Here is a 14,084-nt window from a genome sequence, read left to right as displayed (position 1 = left end):
CTGCAACACTTTTACCTGCACTTGTGACTTGAATTATTCGTGCCGTGCAAGCGAGCACGCTTCAGGGTGTTTCATGTCTGCGTGAAGTTACAAAGTGTTGATACCAAAAGTCTTCTGAGACTCTCACGGCTTTCTGCCGAGAAAACCTTAGAACACCAACCGATGCAGGAGCGGTAGTCATCCAGACATCGGTCAAACGATGGAATGTACTGTGTGCTCTACAGTCTTCCCTTCTCGTGGGCAACCAACATGCATCTCGTGCGCTCGAGCGCTGGTATATCAGGCACGGCTGGACAGATTGGCAGATCTGCTCAATATCGAGACCCTTCGCAAACAGGTCAACTCTATCATCTCACCGTTATCACATCACTCCTTGTCTCCATCGTCCTCGGACCTGGAGGTAGTAGACCTTACAGAGGGCTCCAAGAAGCATGCTCATGCCCAGATTTTGCAAGAAAGCCAGGCTACACGATTGCGCTGCACCGTCATCAATGAGCAGGTCAACCTTCTCAAGCAGCAAATAGAACAAGCTCGTAGAGAAAACGCCTCACGCCAGCTTGGTATCAAACAGAGACATGCTGAGATAGTCCGCGAGAGAGCTGAGATGACCAGCCGCGTCCCTCAGTTACTCGAACCACTGCATGCAACTATCCGCCGAAGTCAGCGAAGACTCGACAAGGTACAAGCACGCACCCTCGAGGGTAGAACCAAATTATGTCAAGAAACTGCAAGGCTGGCAGGACTACAGCAAAAACGACGTCGCTTGCCAGACGGCACCATCATGTACGACCATGCCATTGGTGGCATCCCCGTCACAGACCTGCGCCATCTCAATTCTGCGCAACCTCAACTCATTAACGCCTCACTCGCCAATATATGCCGCCTCTTAATCACATGTTGTCATTATCTTTCTGTCCGCCTTCCAGCTGAGATCACTCCTCCTCATGCAAGCTATCCTCATCCCACTATCTTCTCCCTGCAATCTTCCTACCAGGGCTTTGAACTTCCCTTCCCAGGCTCCTCGTCGACTCCGTCATCATCGCGTACCCTGGATCAACGTCCCTTACCCAAACCACGACTCCTCCATCTGGATCGTCCGTTAGTCGCTCTTTACAAGGAGGATCCTGCTAGATACAACCTTTTCATTGAAGGCATCTCGTTGCTAGCTTGGAACGTCGCTTGGCTCTGCACTTCCCAGGGCCTCAATCTCTCCAGTGCATATCAGGCAGTTTGTCCCATAGGACTGAATCTCTTCACACTATTCCGTGAACATACCAATAGAAGCTCGGCTCCGCAGACAACCAATGCGGAACATCTCACGCGCACGAATCAGCCATTCGGTCAGTTCTCCCATGCTAGCCCGCGTCAAGCCCCTGCTTCGATCGAAGCTCTCGATGCGATGCGTAATTGGCGAGCTGCTTCTTTTGCTCGGTTCCTCGACAAGATCAAGCAAATTCTTCTACAAGACATGTCGGGTGCCGAATGGGAGGTCATCTCCGGAGATGACTTTGAACAAGAGGAGGCGGTGCTTGTAGGAGGCTCCAGAAGCTCCCGCGTAGCTACCTCGGGCGGTCTGTCTTCCGCAAGGCGGGTCCCTGAGTCTGAGGATGCTGGAGAGGATGGCAACAAAGGGTATCTGAAGTTGAAAAGCCGTACAGGAGAGGGCGGACGATCATAGAGTCGGCACTGAGACTGGTCACATAGAATATTGTTACTCAACCATATAATCTTGACTCTTGATCAAATTACCATCAACTTAAAGCAATTATCTGGCTTAGTCTAGTTTTGATCCGCCTGCGACATGTCATGTTGAGGAGGCTTTCAGTACTGTCAATCCTGAATTTTGTTCGATTAAATGGAAAACAGCAACTTTCTTCGATTATCGTAGCTATGCCAAAACGTGGTTCATTCCATCGTGTTTCGTCGTCGCATTTACATGAACTTGCTCATAAGCCCCATGAGGCCGCTGGCACTGCTGCCACCACCACCTCCCTGGCTCTTCATGTACATCTTAAGGGCCATCTGGGCAGCCGACGAGATCGCGTCCTGCTTTGAGGCTGATTGGTGCACGTTGCCTTGAGAGCTTTGCTGGTCTGGATGCTAGTTAGCAACATGTCTTGTAAGTCATGGATTGAGTACATACCGAAGAGCTTGGCAGCTTGAGACATGGCAAGACCGATGAAGTCGTTCTGGCTCTGAGGACCATTGCCAGAGGAGCTACCTCCCTGGTTGAACATCTTGAGAGCCTGCATGGCGGCAGCCGAGCCCATGCTGCCAGAACTGGCTGGGTGAGGCTGACCAGCTCCACCGTAGAACTGCTGGTGCTGTCTCATAGCATCGTCTTCATCGACATCCCCTTGTTGTGCCTTGTGGCCAGAAAGCATGCCAAGGGCATTGCTGAACATGTTCGAGTCTCCAGAATCACCAGCATGCTGGGCTGCAGTGTGGGCTGCGGACGAGTAGTCGTCAGAGCCGCCAGGGACGTTGCCATAGGAGGTACCGCTGGAGTGTCCATGGCCACCGTTGCCGCCACCGTAGCCTCCATTGCCACCGCCGTAGCGTCCCTCGTTGTCATTGCCTCCACCGTAGCGTCCTTCATTGTTGTTGCCGCCACCATAACGTCTGTCGTAGTCGTTGCGGCCACCGTAGCCTCCGTCATTGTCGCGGCCGTTGAAGCGGTCGCCCTCGTTGTAGCCAGAGCCATATCTGCTTTCGGGGTTGTCTGAGCTCACCCTGTCGCCAGGGCCTCCATAACCTTCCTGTCCTCTGCCATAACCACCAGGGCCGGAGACCGAGCTAAGTTGTACAATCAGCCGTAATCCAATGGCACGAGAAGGTGAAAGATTGTTACCCATAACCAGATTGTGCGTGGTTTCTGATTTCATCGCGGCGGTCGTCGTAGCCAGATTCATCGTCACGGCGGTGGTGGCGACCGTGTTCGGGGTTGCCTCCTTGACCGTAGCCGCCGCTCTGACCGCCGTATCCTTGGTTACCGAAGTCGCCCTGGGAGTTGCCATACTCCTGACGGCCGCCGCGTCCATAATCTCCTCTGTTGTCGCCGCCGTAATCGTCGCGGCCACCGTAGTTGCCCTCGTTACGGCGAGAGTAGTCGCCGTCACCACCACCGCCGTAGCGTTCGTTTTCGTATGACATGATTGGAATACTGCATTGAAAGTGGTCAGCTCGATTTCATTTCTCGTCTGGGTTCCAGGCGAATACGTACCTTGTGAAAGTGCTAAAGTGTGATTTTCTGCGAGTTTTGTTAGATGATTGGGTGTGTGGTCGAGAAGAGAAGGAGCCTGGAGTGCTTGAGAACCTGCGAGCTCATAGGTACTATGATGTCAAAGAGCGGGGCAGCTTCCAACTTGTCAACACTATGCTAGAAGAGTAACCCTGTCTCTCACTGCATTTCACTCCGAACTCACCATATCTCCATCTTCACAGTGAAATAGTTGCTCATGATAATTTATATAGCTTAGTAAACTACCTGATCAGATTCTCTATCGCGTTAAAACCTTAGCTGTTCGCCAAAGTCCATTTATTTTAGCATCGGCATTCGATGATATAAAGAGTCCGAAATTTTTACTCGTACACCACAACATCCAACCACATACACTCATTTATTGATACCAGAGACGTCAAACATACAAAATTCTACAACGCCCACCACCTGGTCACTCTCACAATCAAACATTAACCCAAGCACACATATTCAACTCATACGATGGCTGCATCATCATCGCCCAATCCTGTAGTTTTCTTCGACATCACCCTAGGCGGCGAGCCCTTGGGTAGAATCAAGATGGAGCTCTTCCAGGATGTTGTGCCAAAGACTGCCGAAAACTTCCGTCAATACTGTACAGGCGAGACCAAGAACCATCTGGGACACCCCCAAGGCTACAAGGGATGCAAATTCCACCGTGTGGTAAGGATCGGATCAATGAATATGTTCTGGGCATACACAAGAGGCTAATGCGATGGCAAGATTCCGAATTTCATGATCCAAGGAGGCGACTTCCTCAATGGCGATGGCACTGGCTCGGCTTCGATTTACGGTACCAAAGCCTTTGCTGACGAGAACTTCAACCTGCGACACGATGTTGCTGGCTTGCTGTCCATGGCGGTGAGTCTTCTGCCAACAATGCTATCTCTACGTGAAAAACTAACGTGAGCCTCTACTAGAACTCTGGTCCAAACACAAACGGCTGCCAGTTCTTTATCACCACTGTGCCGCTACCTCATCTCAACGGCAAGCATGTGGTCTTTGGAAAGGTCGTTGATGGCATGGATGTTGTTCGAAAGATCGAGAACGTCAGAACTAACGTGACAGACAAACCCATCCAGGATGTTGCCATTGCTCAGTGCGGAGAGATGTAGATTGAATACCTGCCGCAGATCTAGGAACATAGTGGGCACAAGGTCACAATTACTTTCAAGAAAGGGAGTCGCGGTTGAGACCAAAGATGCGAATGGCTTTGAAAATGCAATCATAAAATTTCAAGAAAGATGACAACTCCCAACCAAGGCGCCTGAAGCCCCCATAACGTTGTCGCTCGCCCGTATCACGCTGAAGATGAACACCATTTCCTAGACCCAACCCGTCGCTGTTATACCGGAAAGACCCAGGAGTACCCCGCTGCCAAAAAGACCAAACCCGATAGGTTATATCACCTTTGCGTAAAATCATCTCGAAGTTCCAGCTTCAAGATCACCTGGTGTAGTAGTTGTGTTGTTCCCACGTCGAAGAGGATTCGAGAATCGCGGCAGTCTGCTGAGCCATCCACCTTGAGCTTCTTGTCGATCGGCTGTGCTTGGATCGCCTTGCACGATCTCTGGGACGCCGTGTTGTTCTGTATGAGGTTCGCCAACCAGAAACCTTGGACCGCCTAGCATCATGCGCCTTCTGCCCGTGTTCCCTGATCTACGACCACCAATCCAAGCAGCGGCAGGGCTGGAGGGTAAACGCATACCGCGCTCCCTACGACCAGTCTCGTCAGCGTCGTCTGCAGCACGAGGCTTTGGAACATAGTAGTCGGCCTTGCATAGAGGGCAGCATGCACGACGGGAAGTGAGCCAAGGATCAAGACATGCCGCGTGGAAGGCGTGGCCACAAGTGAGACCGCGAACATCATCGTCATCTTCGAGGTTATCCAGACAGATAGCGCAAGTATCACCAGGGGGCGCAACCATCTCAGGTGGCGCAGCAGTCCGAATTGGATCGTCTTCGTCGTCAGACTCGTGATCGTTCTCATGCATGGACGATGCGACGGTCTCTGCCTTTTCCAGTGGGACCTTGTCGTAAGAAGTAGCAGCGGCAGTCGATGAGGCAGCGGCAGCGGTATTGACATGATGTTGCTGAGCCATTTCAAGAGTAGTACGAGGAGACTGAGGTGACTCGTGCTGGTCTGGCGGATTGGAGTGTCGAATGCTTGGAGCGCGACTTGGAGCAGCACTCACACCGCCGGCGGCAGGCAGCCCATCGGCCTCGCGTGAAGCCCTCCATAACTTGTACTTGGTGAGAGGGAAGCGCTCGTTTACGTCGTCCATGGTCATGAGTTTCTTCTCCCTTCGGCGTCTGTGGGGGCGAGGCATGGCCATAAGGTCAATGGGATTACCATCCTCACCGAGTGCGCGCTGACGGTTACGCTGGTTGTAGCGGAAGCAGTACTTCACGCCGACAATAATCCTGGAGTCAGAAGGTTAGAAAGGGAGGCGAAACAGACAAGAGACGAGGAAGCATGGGTACCATAAATTGGTGAAGACAACACCAAAGCCCAGAGCAACGAAGAACAGAAGAGGTGAGCTAGTTGGGCCGCTACCGCCACCAGAAGAGCCGGTGCTGGTCGCTGATGCAGAGATGGAGGAGGAGGCGGCGCTCGGCGCAATCGACGTCGTGGCAGACATTTGAATCTTGTCGCTAAACCGGCATACCACTGCCTGCTGACGAACCTGACCAGGTAGTGAGCGTTGTTAGGGAGCAGGAGGACGCGTGGCGCAGTTGTGTTGACAAAGGCGAGAGATAAGAGGCAGGGATGTCCAAGGGACCGTACTCGTAGACGGCGGTCGAGTGCGGTGCTAACGGCTCGACTCGGGAACGACTGCCGCTTGTTCCAGAGCGATGAATGACGACCAAAACAAGACTTGGACGCAGAAATCTGCTTGTGAGACGACGAGTTGGCGCGCCTAAGTTAGTGTGTGTGCGAAAAGAGCAATGACTTATTCTTGCTGTCGACATGCGACCAGGGAGACTAGCGGCGGCTGTCCGAGGGTCGCTTTGACTCCTCATCTCCAGACTTGTCGATCATTCACTTCCATGTCGCCATCATGCATCCTCCGAGCCTAATGCCCTTCGTTCTAGCCAACCAATTCTTAGCCTTACTATACAATCAGGTTTCTCCTTTACTTTTAACTGTATCCCACCAAATGTTTTCTATAAAGTGTGGACTAGTCAAATCGTCTGCTGGCTTGACGTCTTGACATACGTACTTTGTACGCGTTTTATATTCTGAGACATGTTTAACACATTGTTTCTCCCATGCTTTTATATGCTAAGCCCATGCACCGACCAGCGCCATTAACAAAGCTCCAGCGACCACAGAACCACAAGCCTGAAGTCGCTTTCGTCCTTTAAGGACCACATAGCTTTCGTCGCTCAAAAAGTCCTCTGCTAACAACTCAACCAATCCAGCAAACAACAGTAACCCGCTACTGATTGCATTCATGATGCCTACCATGAGTAAACCCGTCTGACTGTATGGATCGTAAAGATTATGTACAAGAAGTCCAATAGCCTGTCCTAACGGTGTGGTCGTTCCATAGGCTAGCGCCATCAGCCAGGGCCGCGGTGACCGCTTTGGAAATATTGTGATTGCAGCAATGCGAGAACCCAGAGCCAGCCCTTCAAAGGTCTGGTGGAATGAGATGGCTACAAGCAAGACGATGAACGATGTGCCTGTTGCCACCGACACCGCCATGCCTATGAAGACACTATGGAAGAGAATCCCGGCTTCCAGCAGTAAACATTGCAGCAGCATCTTTTGTTGATGCTGTTGCTCGGAAGGCGAACCAGTTCGTTCCAGACTCGGCTCGATAGCATGTCCATGGCCGTGGCCATGACCATTCATGTGAGGATCCAGCTCATCAAGATCAAGATCCGAGTTGCTGCCTGTATCATCTAGACTGGTACGACCCTTTTGAGCCAGCGGTTCTGTGTCGGTGTAACTCCCATTTTCTTGCAATGCCATGTTATCAGTGTTATCCTCATCAGCTCCTATTTGTCCCTGACTAAATGGTCGATAACTGTCACTCCTTCTGTGTAGTGGTCTCGAAAGACCCTCGCGATTGCTGCTTCTCAAGGGGACCATGTCTTCATGTTGTTCGCCAGGAGATAGATATTCGCTCGAGTGAGAATGACCAGCTCCTTTGCTAGCGAAGAACATTTCTACGCCCACGACTACCATGACAGAAACCATAGCGATGAAGCCAGCCATGGCGGGATATCCATGATTCCAGAATGGTGGGAGGCACGGATCCGTGAGGGAATTGAAAGCGGTGGGCAGGAGATGGACGAAGGCGGTCGCGATCAAGACACCGGTGCCAAAGTGCCGGGACAGGAATAGGAATTGGCGAGGTACGGGCATCCGAGGAAGCCGTCGAACAAGAATTGGGAACGAGCATGCTGTGTATGGTCAGAGAGGAGAAGCACTGAGCAGCGGGAGCGAGACTGACCTAGTGTACTGAGCACAAGAATCAGAACCAGCGCGAAGACATGCAGAGGCATGTTGTAGTCGTTGGTGGTACCAGTGGTGCCACAAGTAGGCCGGTCATGGTCGACTGCTTGTCGACGTAGCAGTTCAGCTCGCAGCGCAGAAGTCGGAATATCGCTCCATGAGGCCGCGTTGTCTTGTCGCATGTCGACAGATGCACACGTCTAGACGATCAGGTCGTCGACATTGGATGGAGGTCAGCACTCCCCCTTATTTCTGCACTCACACACGTTGTAGATTCGTCTCAATCACTCCGCACACACCGTTGCAATGTACACGAAGCTCCCGGTTCGCCCCGCAGCCACTTCTGCGGATCTACGAACCTTCCGTGCGCCTGGTTCTGCTGCTTCGACATGACATCTTGGCACCTGCTGACTATGCATTTATCTACACAAATATCTGTTATCTACACCGTGCATCTTACAAGCTTCTCACTTCTCGATCTCCTCTTGTTCGGCCGTACTGCCCACTCTCTTTAGCTCGGATCCAATGACGCTGCTGTCTGCTGCCTTGCCAGCATCCTTTGACGATCTAGACTCAATCTCACGACAGCGTCTAGCCAAATCGTGCACATGCTCGTCTTCGCTACCTTCTCCGAGCTCCATAAGAGCTTGATCAAGCCCGTAGAGATAGTCTTTGTTTTCTCCACTAGGCCCTCTGCTCTTGACAATGTGTTCTGCCAGCGTTTCAAGGTCCTGTGGACCCATAAATTGCGGATTGTCTGGAAGTCCTACATAGACCAAACAGTCAATTGGTGCTGGCAGATTGTGTGAAGCCGCAAACTCCTTTGCAACGTGGAATGGAGTGTACTGGATACTGTATCCGTTGATTTCTCGGATATCGAGATATTCCCTCACTTCTGCTACGTGCGGCCCCGGTATCTAGATTCAAAGTAAGTCGTGGTTAGCATTGATCTCGTAGTATTTCAGTTGGTCCATCGAGACGCTGTTCTGAGCCAATATCATTTTGACTCTTGCTCGGGGATGCACTTAAGCGAGGCGGCCTCGTTGCGAAGACCACTCGTGGCATTGTTTACTCAATTGACGTACCCTATACGCGGCGCCCCATGTCTGTAAAGGAGCATCTGAATGCTGATCGGTAAGAGTATTCCAATGCGATCTGTCAATCAGGGTGACAACCCGGCCGGGAGCCTCAGGAGTTCCACGATGATCTTCACTATTGTCCTCTGTTACTGAGAATCCTCAACTGAAGCCAATCTGCTCACCTTGCCTGCCAAAATCGCCGCACGTATCCTTCAACGTAGCCGGGTACTCTCAGGTCTGGTACTGGTCAAAAGATATATCGTAAAGAGGCTATTGAGGTGCTTACCGAAATGTGGCGGCGGTTTCCAAATCAAACTGCCATAGCCAAAAAGCCACATATCTTCCGTCGCCTCAGAAGTCATAGCCATGCGATTCTCAGAGATGTACTACCAAAATACAATCAATGTAGTGTCACAGATGGATGGAAGTCTGGGGAGACGGATCGCCTTCATCCGGATGAGCAAACACAAACAAACATCGGGTCATGACAGACGGAGCCAACACTTGTAAAGCACCTTCATGGACGGAATGAAACACGAGCAAGCATTCTTTTTTGCAAAAGCATAGGATAATCCTTGTTCTTGTGGTGGTACCATTACCAATGAAATACTCTCACTAAAGTTTCCCGAATGACTCTCGCCCGAACGCCTCTTGACTTTGACCTATGCATACCTGACCCATGCCCCAACTCCCGCTTCAACGCAGCAAATCATATTGTGTAGAACATTATTCGCGACCGTAGGTAATCTTCAATCTCTTGGCCGGCTTGTCGTCATCGTCGTCCTTGTCAGCTGCCTTCTTCTTTTTGCTGTTGGCCTTCGAGACCGTACTGCTAGGGGTGGCATGGTTGCTGTCTCTCGAGGCTAGTTGAGGAGGTACCGACGAGGCTGGTGTGGGCGCATGGGAAGGAGTGTTGGTGGCTGAAGTGGGCATGTCCGAGTCTTGAGCCTGCAAGTAACGTGTCAGCGGTCCGACCCATAACGAGGAATTGTAGACAAGGTTAAGCGTACTCTGATCCAGGACATGGAGCTCCGTGAAAAGACACGGTCTTCGTCACGAACTCTGACTCTGGCCTTGCGATCGTCGGCAGACTTCTTGTCTCCTCCTACGACGACACCCTTGACCCATCCATCGAACCCGCGCACAATATTGCCAGCACCGTTGGTGTCCTCGAGGTAGCTGCTCTCCATCTTGTATATATTGTCTTCAAGAGCCTGCAGTTGTTCGTCGAGTTGTCGCTTCTTAATCAATGTGTTTTTGAGTGTGTTTCGCAGACTTTCGTAGTAAGGACGACCTGGTTGGTCTGTGTTGGTTGCGCTCGCCGGCGCATTATCAGCCATCCTGACGCGCGAAAGAAGAGATCCGCAAGATGGCGCAGTTGAGTGTAGGATGGATGAATGCTTCGCGAAATTCTATCTAGGTAGTTATTCGTGTTCGCGTTTAGCACTTGTCCCCCGCGACGCAGCTGATGATGTTCTCCGCACTTCCTCTCCAACACGAATGCAACATGATGGCTACATCCGAACATGAGAAGACAGTTTATTCAACCCCTCCGCCTGCCCTGCGCATAGCGATGATCTTGGTCTTGAGCAATTTCTCTCTCAACTCACTGGCGGTGGGCCTCTTACCGCTATGCTTTGCGAGGGCTGCCGAAGGGCTTTCCAACCTATGATAGGTCTGTTATCATTAGCATCTAGTGATGTCCAAACATGCAGAGCCTCTACAGAAGGCAAGCTGAAGCTCCGATAAATATATAGTATACCAACTACTACTACTCTCGTTTTCGCTTTGACTTTGTGAGTGATAGTATTGGCGTAAGAGAAAGATGTGCTCGAACAAAGTGTCTTGAGACATTAAGAATCGATACCCACCTCCTCTGCTGCACCAGCGCTACTCTCTTCCACTTTGTCGGAGTTCTTCTTAGTCGTGAACTCATGCATCCCAGATATGTGTCGCTTGCTCTCACGTGCTTTGCTTGAAGAAGCTGAACGCCTCCCAGCGTCACGCGAGCGGCTTCGAGAACGTTGTCTACTGCGGCTGCGATGTGATCCGCGTGTATTGGTGGAGTGACGGTCCTTGACAGCATTAGCACGCTTTGTCTGCCTATCTTCGGAAAGTGAACGGGAACGTCTGCGGCGTGGCGGAGATACGCTATCCTTGCCATTCCGGTCGTTGTGGCTCAATCGAGTTCTAGAAGGTGTGCGTGACCGATAGCGTCTGGCCCTAGGAGATGAGCTGGAATCTCTTCTGCGCTTTGGAGGTGGTGAGCGCCTTCGTGAATAGGGCGATGAATCACGGTACCGGCGCTCTCCTCGTGGAGGTTCAGCGGGCCGTTTGGAGTACCGATGCTCTGCAGAACGACTGCGGCTGCGCTCACTTGAGGTGTTACGCCGTGCAGTTCTTCGCGGGCGGGGTGGAGATGTACGACGAGGCGATGCCGAGCCAGGACTACCGTACGTGATAGAGGGGGAGCGCTGGCGTCTCCCACCTCTTCGCCCACTGCTCTCTCCCGTGGGCACGTAAGAGTCTGTTTCTCTGGGCAAAGGCCTGTTGCGATGGAGATCGCTCGAACCGTAAGACGGTCTAGCTGGTGGTGATTGCGACCTGGAAAAGTCCCTAGGGGGTCGACTGTCGAATTCGCGGCCTCCACCACGGCCTCGTCCTCTCCCACCTCGATCCCTGCGATCACGATCTCGGTTGCGAATGCTCTCTAGCTCTCTCTCGCGAGTCCTTTCGTCTTCTCTGCGCTGTCGAGCTGCTTCAATGGCTCTTTCCTGCTCTACCTGCTGAAGTGTTAACGATCCACATTATAGTGTTGGAGCATGAAGATATACTTTTTCTTGAAGGAGTTCCAACTTCTTTGCCTCGACAAGCTGCTGCGGAATTCCTGTATCGCTCTTCTGTGCGCTCAAACAAAGATTCCAGAGTTCCTTACAGAAGAGAGCCGCGTCTTTCTCGAGAAATCCGGTGAGCTGGATTTGCAGTGATTTGACGTCAGGCTAGAGAAATTTAGACCATTATTTGATCATATGAACATGAATCAACTCACGTTTTTGGAGCCCTCTAGAAGATCAAAGAGAAGATTGATAACAACATCATCTTCATATCCTAGAATTCTTGACAGCTCGCTAGCAGCCCAGCTTCGACACAATCAGTATGTGACACAGATTTGACAGGCTTGTAGTCAAACCATTTGCGATAACTTGGGCATGACTTACTTCTTGATGACCGGGATGTTAATCTTGGTCGTGTCGACTTTCTGATTGAACTCGGGCGGAAACTTCGTGGTACGCAGTAGTTTTTGGTCCACGTTCGTGGTGATACGATTCATGATCCTGTGGCCAGTCTTGAAATCTGGCTTGGTTCGGTGAAATTGGTCTGTGGATTTGGCAATGGACTCCACAGAAAACAGCAATTGATTTGGATGATGGTGGCAGCCGCAAGCCGCGACAGTTTGTTTGATGGGCGCACGGACCATTCTTGCTTCCGCCTTACTCAAAAGCCTCTGAGGGCATCATGTTCACTACATACACATCGCAGTGCTACATCAAACATCACGCCAAAATATTCACTGGCGAAAAAGGCCGTGGATGATGCTTCCATATGCTTTTATCAAGTCATCTGTGCGTAGCTTGCATTTTGACGGCTACTTAAAGGTTTTATGTGTTCAACCTTGAGGTCAATCAGGTTTGACCCTCTGCTATTTCTTTCTAGATCATTTATGTTGTGCGCAAGAGATTGAAGAGTAGTAAATTCCGACAGCAATCATCAAGCTACCTCAAGGAGAGCCTGCAGTATTCTAGTAGCAAGAAAACCAGTCGCACAGCTCTTTGTAACAAGTCCAAGGCATGGGCAAGAACAAAAGCCTCGTCATGCTTCGCTACTTCCTTCCGCAGAAGAAGCGTTCTGACAATGCGCAAAAGCGATTTGGATCTCAGGCGCGGAAAGAGCTGGTTGGCGGTAGCTGCTAACCCTCTCTCGACCAGTTCGCTCTCTACTGCATTCTCATTCTCTTCTTCACAACCACACTTCATCATCAATCCGATTTATTTCATACACCCACATATTACTCTTCTTCATTCAGCTTCTCGTTTGTTGTTGTCTGTTGTCAAGGCGTTATTGGCATCTTCATCGTTGCAATGGATAACCCTCCTGAACCCATGCCTAAGGTCTCGATCGATCCTCTTCCTCCAGCAGAGTCACCATCGCCATCTTCACCCCCATCTCCACCCCCTTCTTCACCTCCTCCAGAGCGTAAGAACCTTGTACAGTATCCACTGCTTCGCCTTTCTGACGCTTTGAACAGACATCGTCGTCACCAGTCATGAAGGCTCCGTTGTGGCTGTTCCAGCAGCAGAACCAACACTTGAGAAGGCTGTGACACCACCAGCTGCCGACCCCAAACCCCCATCGCCACCTCCAGCACCTCCAGTTGTTGTTGCAGTTTCAGAGACTATCCCACCACCAGTCTCTTCTGTCGTCTCACCAGCCCCGGTCATCATCCAACAAGTGGAGCCCATCTCTGCTCAGGCTCCAGCACCGGCACCTGTCTCACCCAGCACAGTCGTTGTCGAAAAGGTCAAGGAAGCACCACCTGCTCCATCACCAACTGCACCTGCACCTGCAGTAGTCGTCGTGGAGTCACCAGCACCTTCATCACCTATCGTCACGGCCACTGCATCCACTGCTCCTGTTGTACCGTTGATTGTGAAAACCTCGACTGCCGAAGCTACCATTGGGAGAAGCGACACAGCTGCTCATGAGCCACAGAAGAAGTCCGACAAAGTCCCCATTCTCATCGCAACCAGATCAGCTCCTGAACTACAACAAGGTTCACACGAAGTACAAGCCAGACCATCTGTATTGAGCTTCCGTTCGGCACCTCCTGACACTTTCGTCAGACGCGACACGCATGTTGTAGTCATCGATCCTTCTGTGAACGAGCACCCGAAGAGACACTGGAGAGACAGGGTCAGAAGGTTTTGGGTCTCCAAACTTGGTGGTCGATTCTTTTTGCGTTTGCTGTTGGGCGAACAAGGAAGCAACGTTGCAACTGCTGTGGTTTCAAGATATTGATATACAGCCTCGATACTCGTCCCTAATCCTAATTGATACAATTGCCTAAGCCTGAACAGAACTGCCGTGACTGCATGCATATGATCCTACGTCTCTAAACCTTTTCAATCGACCTCAGGTTACGTGCTCGGATAGTGGAAGATACGAAGCGGCAAGAACGCTTGATCTCAGGTACCTGAACTGGATATCATCATGCTTG

At 51.3% G+C, this 14,084-nt stretch overlaps 9 protein-coding genes across 9 annotated transcripts; 3 read left to right on the top strand and 6 right to left on the bottom strand.

Annotated features, from left to right (window-relative positions):
- Positions 1-199: 199 nt before the first annotated feature.
- Positions 200-1,678, top strand: M437DRAFT_63831 (uncharacterized protein; the record flags this gene model as incomplete). Its single annotated transcript, XM_041024316.1, has 1 exon — positions 200-1,678. One exon carries the CDS (start codon positions 200-202, stop codon positions 1,676-1,678), a length of 1,479 nt encoding a protein of 492 aa, XP_040882222.1.
- A 254-nt stretch (positions 1,679-1,932) lies between these two features.
- Positions 1,933-2,855, bottom strand: M437DRAFT_73135 (uncharacterized protein; the record flags this gene model as incomplete). The annotated part of the gene is made up of 3 exons (XM_041025976.1): positions 1,933-2,093; positions 2,144-2,593; positions 2,645-2,855. 3 exons carry the CDS (start codon positions 2,853-2,855, stop codon positions 1,933-1,935), a joined length of 822 nt encoding a protein of 273 aa, XP_040882221.1.
- Positions 2,856-3,724: 869 nt separating this feature from the next.
- On the top strand, positions 3,725-4,377 carry M437DRAFT_42792 (putative peptidyl-prolyl cis-trans isomerase; the record flags this gene model as incomplete). The annotated part of the gene is made up of 3 exons (XM_041020634.1): positions 3,725-3,925; positions 3,986-4,123; positions 4,183-4,377. 3 exons carry the CDS (start codon positions 3,725-3,727, stop codon positions 4,375-4,377), a joined length of 534 nt encoding a protein of 177 aa, XP_040882220.1.
- A 306-nt stretch (positions 4,378-4,683) lies between these two features.
- Positions 4,684-5,688, bottom strand: M437DRAFT_42096 (uncharacterized protein; the record flags this gene model as incomplete). Its single annotated transcript, XM_041020509.1, has 1 exon — positions 4,684-5,688. A coding segment is annotated over one exon (1,005 nt), but the record flags the coding sequence as incomplete, so codon positions are not given.
- An 860-nt stretch (positions 5,689-6,548) lies between these two features.
- Positions 6,549-7,912, bottom strand: M437DRAFT_73132 (zinc-regulated transporter 2; the record flags this gene model as incomplete). Its single annotated transcript, XM_041025975.1, has 2 exons — positions 6,549-7,678; positions 7,729-7,912. The coding sequence occupies 2 exons, from the start codon at positions 7,910-7,912 to the stop codon at positions 6,549-6,551; spliced, it is 1,314 nt and encodes a 437-aa protein (XP_040882218.1).
- Positions 7,913-8,197: 285 nt separating this feature from the next.
- Positions 8,198-9,171, bottom strand: M437DRAFT_73131 (ChaC-like protein; the record flags this gene model as incomplete). The annotated part of the gene is made up of 4 exons (XM_041025974.1): positions 8,198-8,647; positions 8,816-8,942; positions 8,992-9,046; positions 9,096-9,171. 4 exons carry the CDS (start codon positions 9,169-9,171, stop codon positions 8,198-8,200), a joined length of 708 nt encoding a protein of 235 aa, XP_040882217.1.
- A 364-nt stretch (positions 9,172-9,535) lies between these two features.
- M437DRAFT_73130 (NuA4-domain-containing protein) lies at positions 9,536-10,149 on the bottom strand (the record flags this gene model as incomplete). Its single annotated transcript, XM_041025973.1, has 2 exons — positions 9,536-9,757; positions 9,820-10,149. 2 exons carry the CDS (start codon positions 10,147-10,149, stop codon positions 9,536-9,538), a joined length of 552 nt encoding a protein of 183 aa, XP_040882216.1.
- An 839-nt stretch (positions 10,150-10,988) lies between these two features.
- On the bottom strand, positions 10,989-12,140 carry M437DRAFT_82166 (PWI domain-containing protein; the record flags this gene model as incomplete). The annotated part of the gene is made up of 5 exons (XM_041027700.1): positions 10,989-11,308; positions 11,382-11,592; positions 11,644-11,808; positions 11,859-11,949; positions 12,028-12,140. The coding sequence occupies 5 exons, from the start codon at positions 12,138-12,140 to the stop codon at positions 10,989-10,991; spliced, it is 900 nt and encodes a 299-aa protein (XP_040882215.1).
- A 581-nt stretch (positions 12,141-12,721) lies between these two features.
- Positions 12,722-13,885, top strand: M437DRAFT_63825 (uncharacterized protein; the record flags this gene model as incomplete). The annotated part of the gene is made up of 3 exons (XM_041024315.1): positions 12,722-12,762; positions 12,894-13,063; positions 13,116-13,885. The coding sequence occupies 3 exons, from the start codon at positions 12,722-12,724 to the stop codon at positions 13,883-13,885; spliced, it is 981 nt and encodes a 326-aa protein (XP_040882214.1).
- Between the last annotated feature and the right edge of the window lie 199 nt (positions 13,886-14,084).

The sequence above is a fragment of the Aureobasidium melanogenum genome, assembly GCF_000721775.1.
Source record: "Aureobasidium melanogenum CBS 110374 unplaced genomic scaffold scaffold_4, whole genome shotgun sequence".
Classification (NCBI taxonomy): domain Eukaryota; kingdom Fungi; phylum Ascomycota; class Dothideomycetes; order Dothideales; family Saccotheciaceae; genus Aureobasidium; species Aureobasidium melanogenum.
This window is presented reverse-complemented; position numbering and strand designations above follow the sequence as displayed.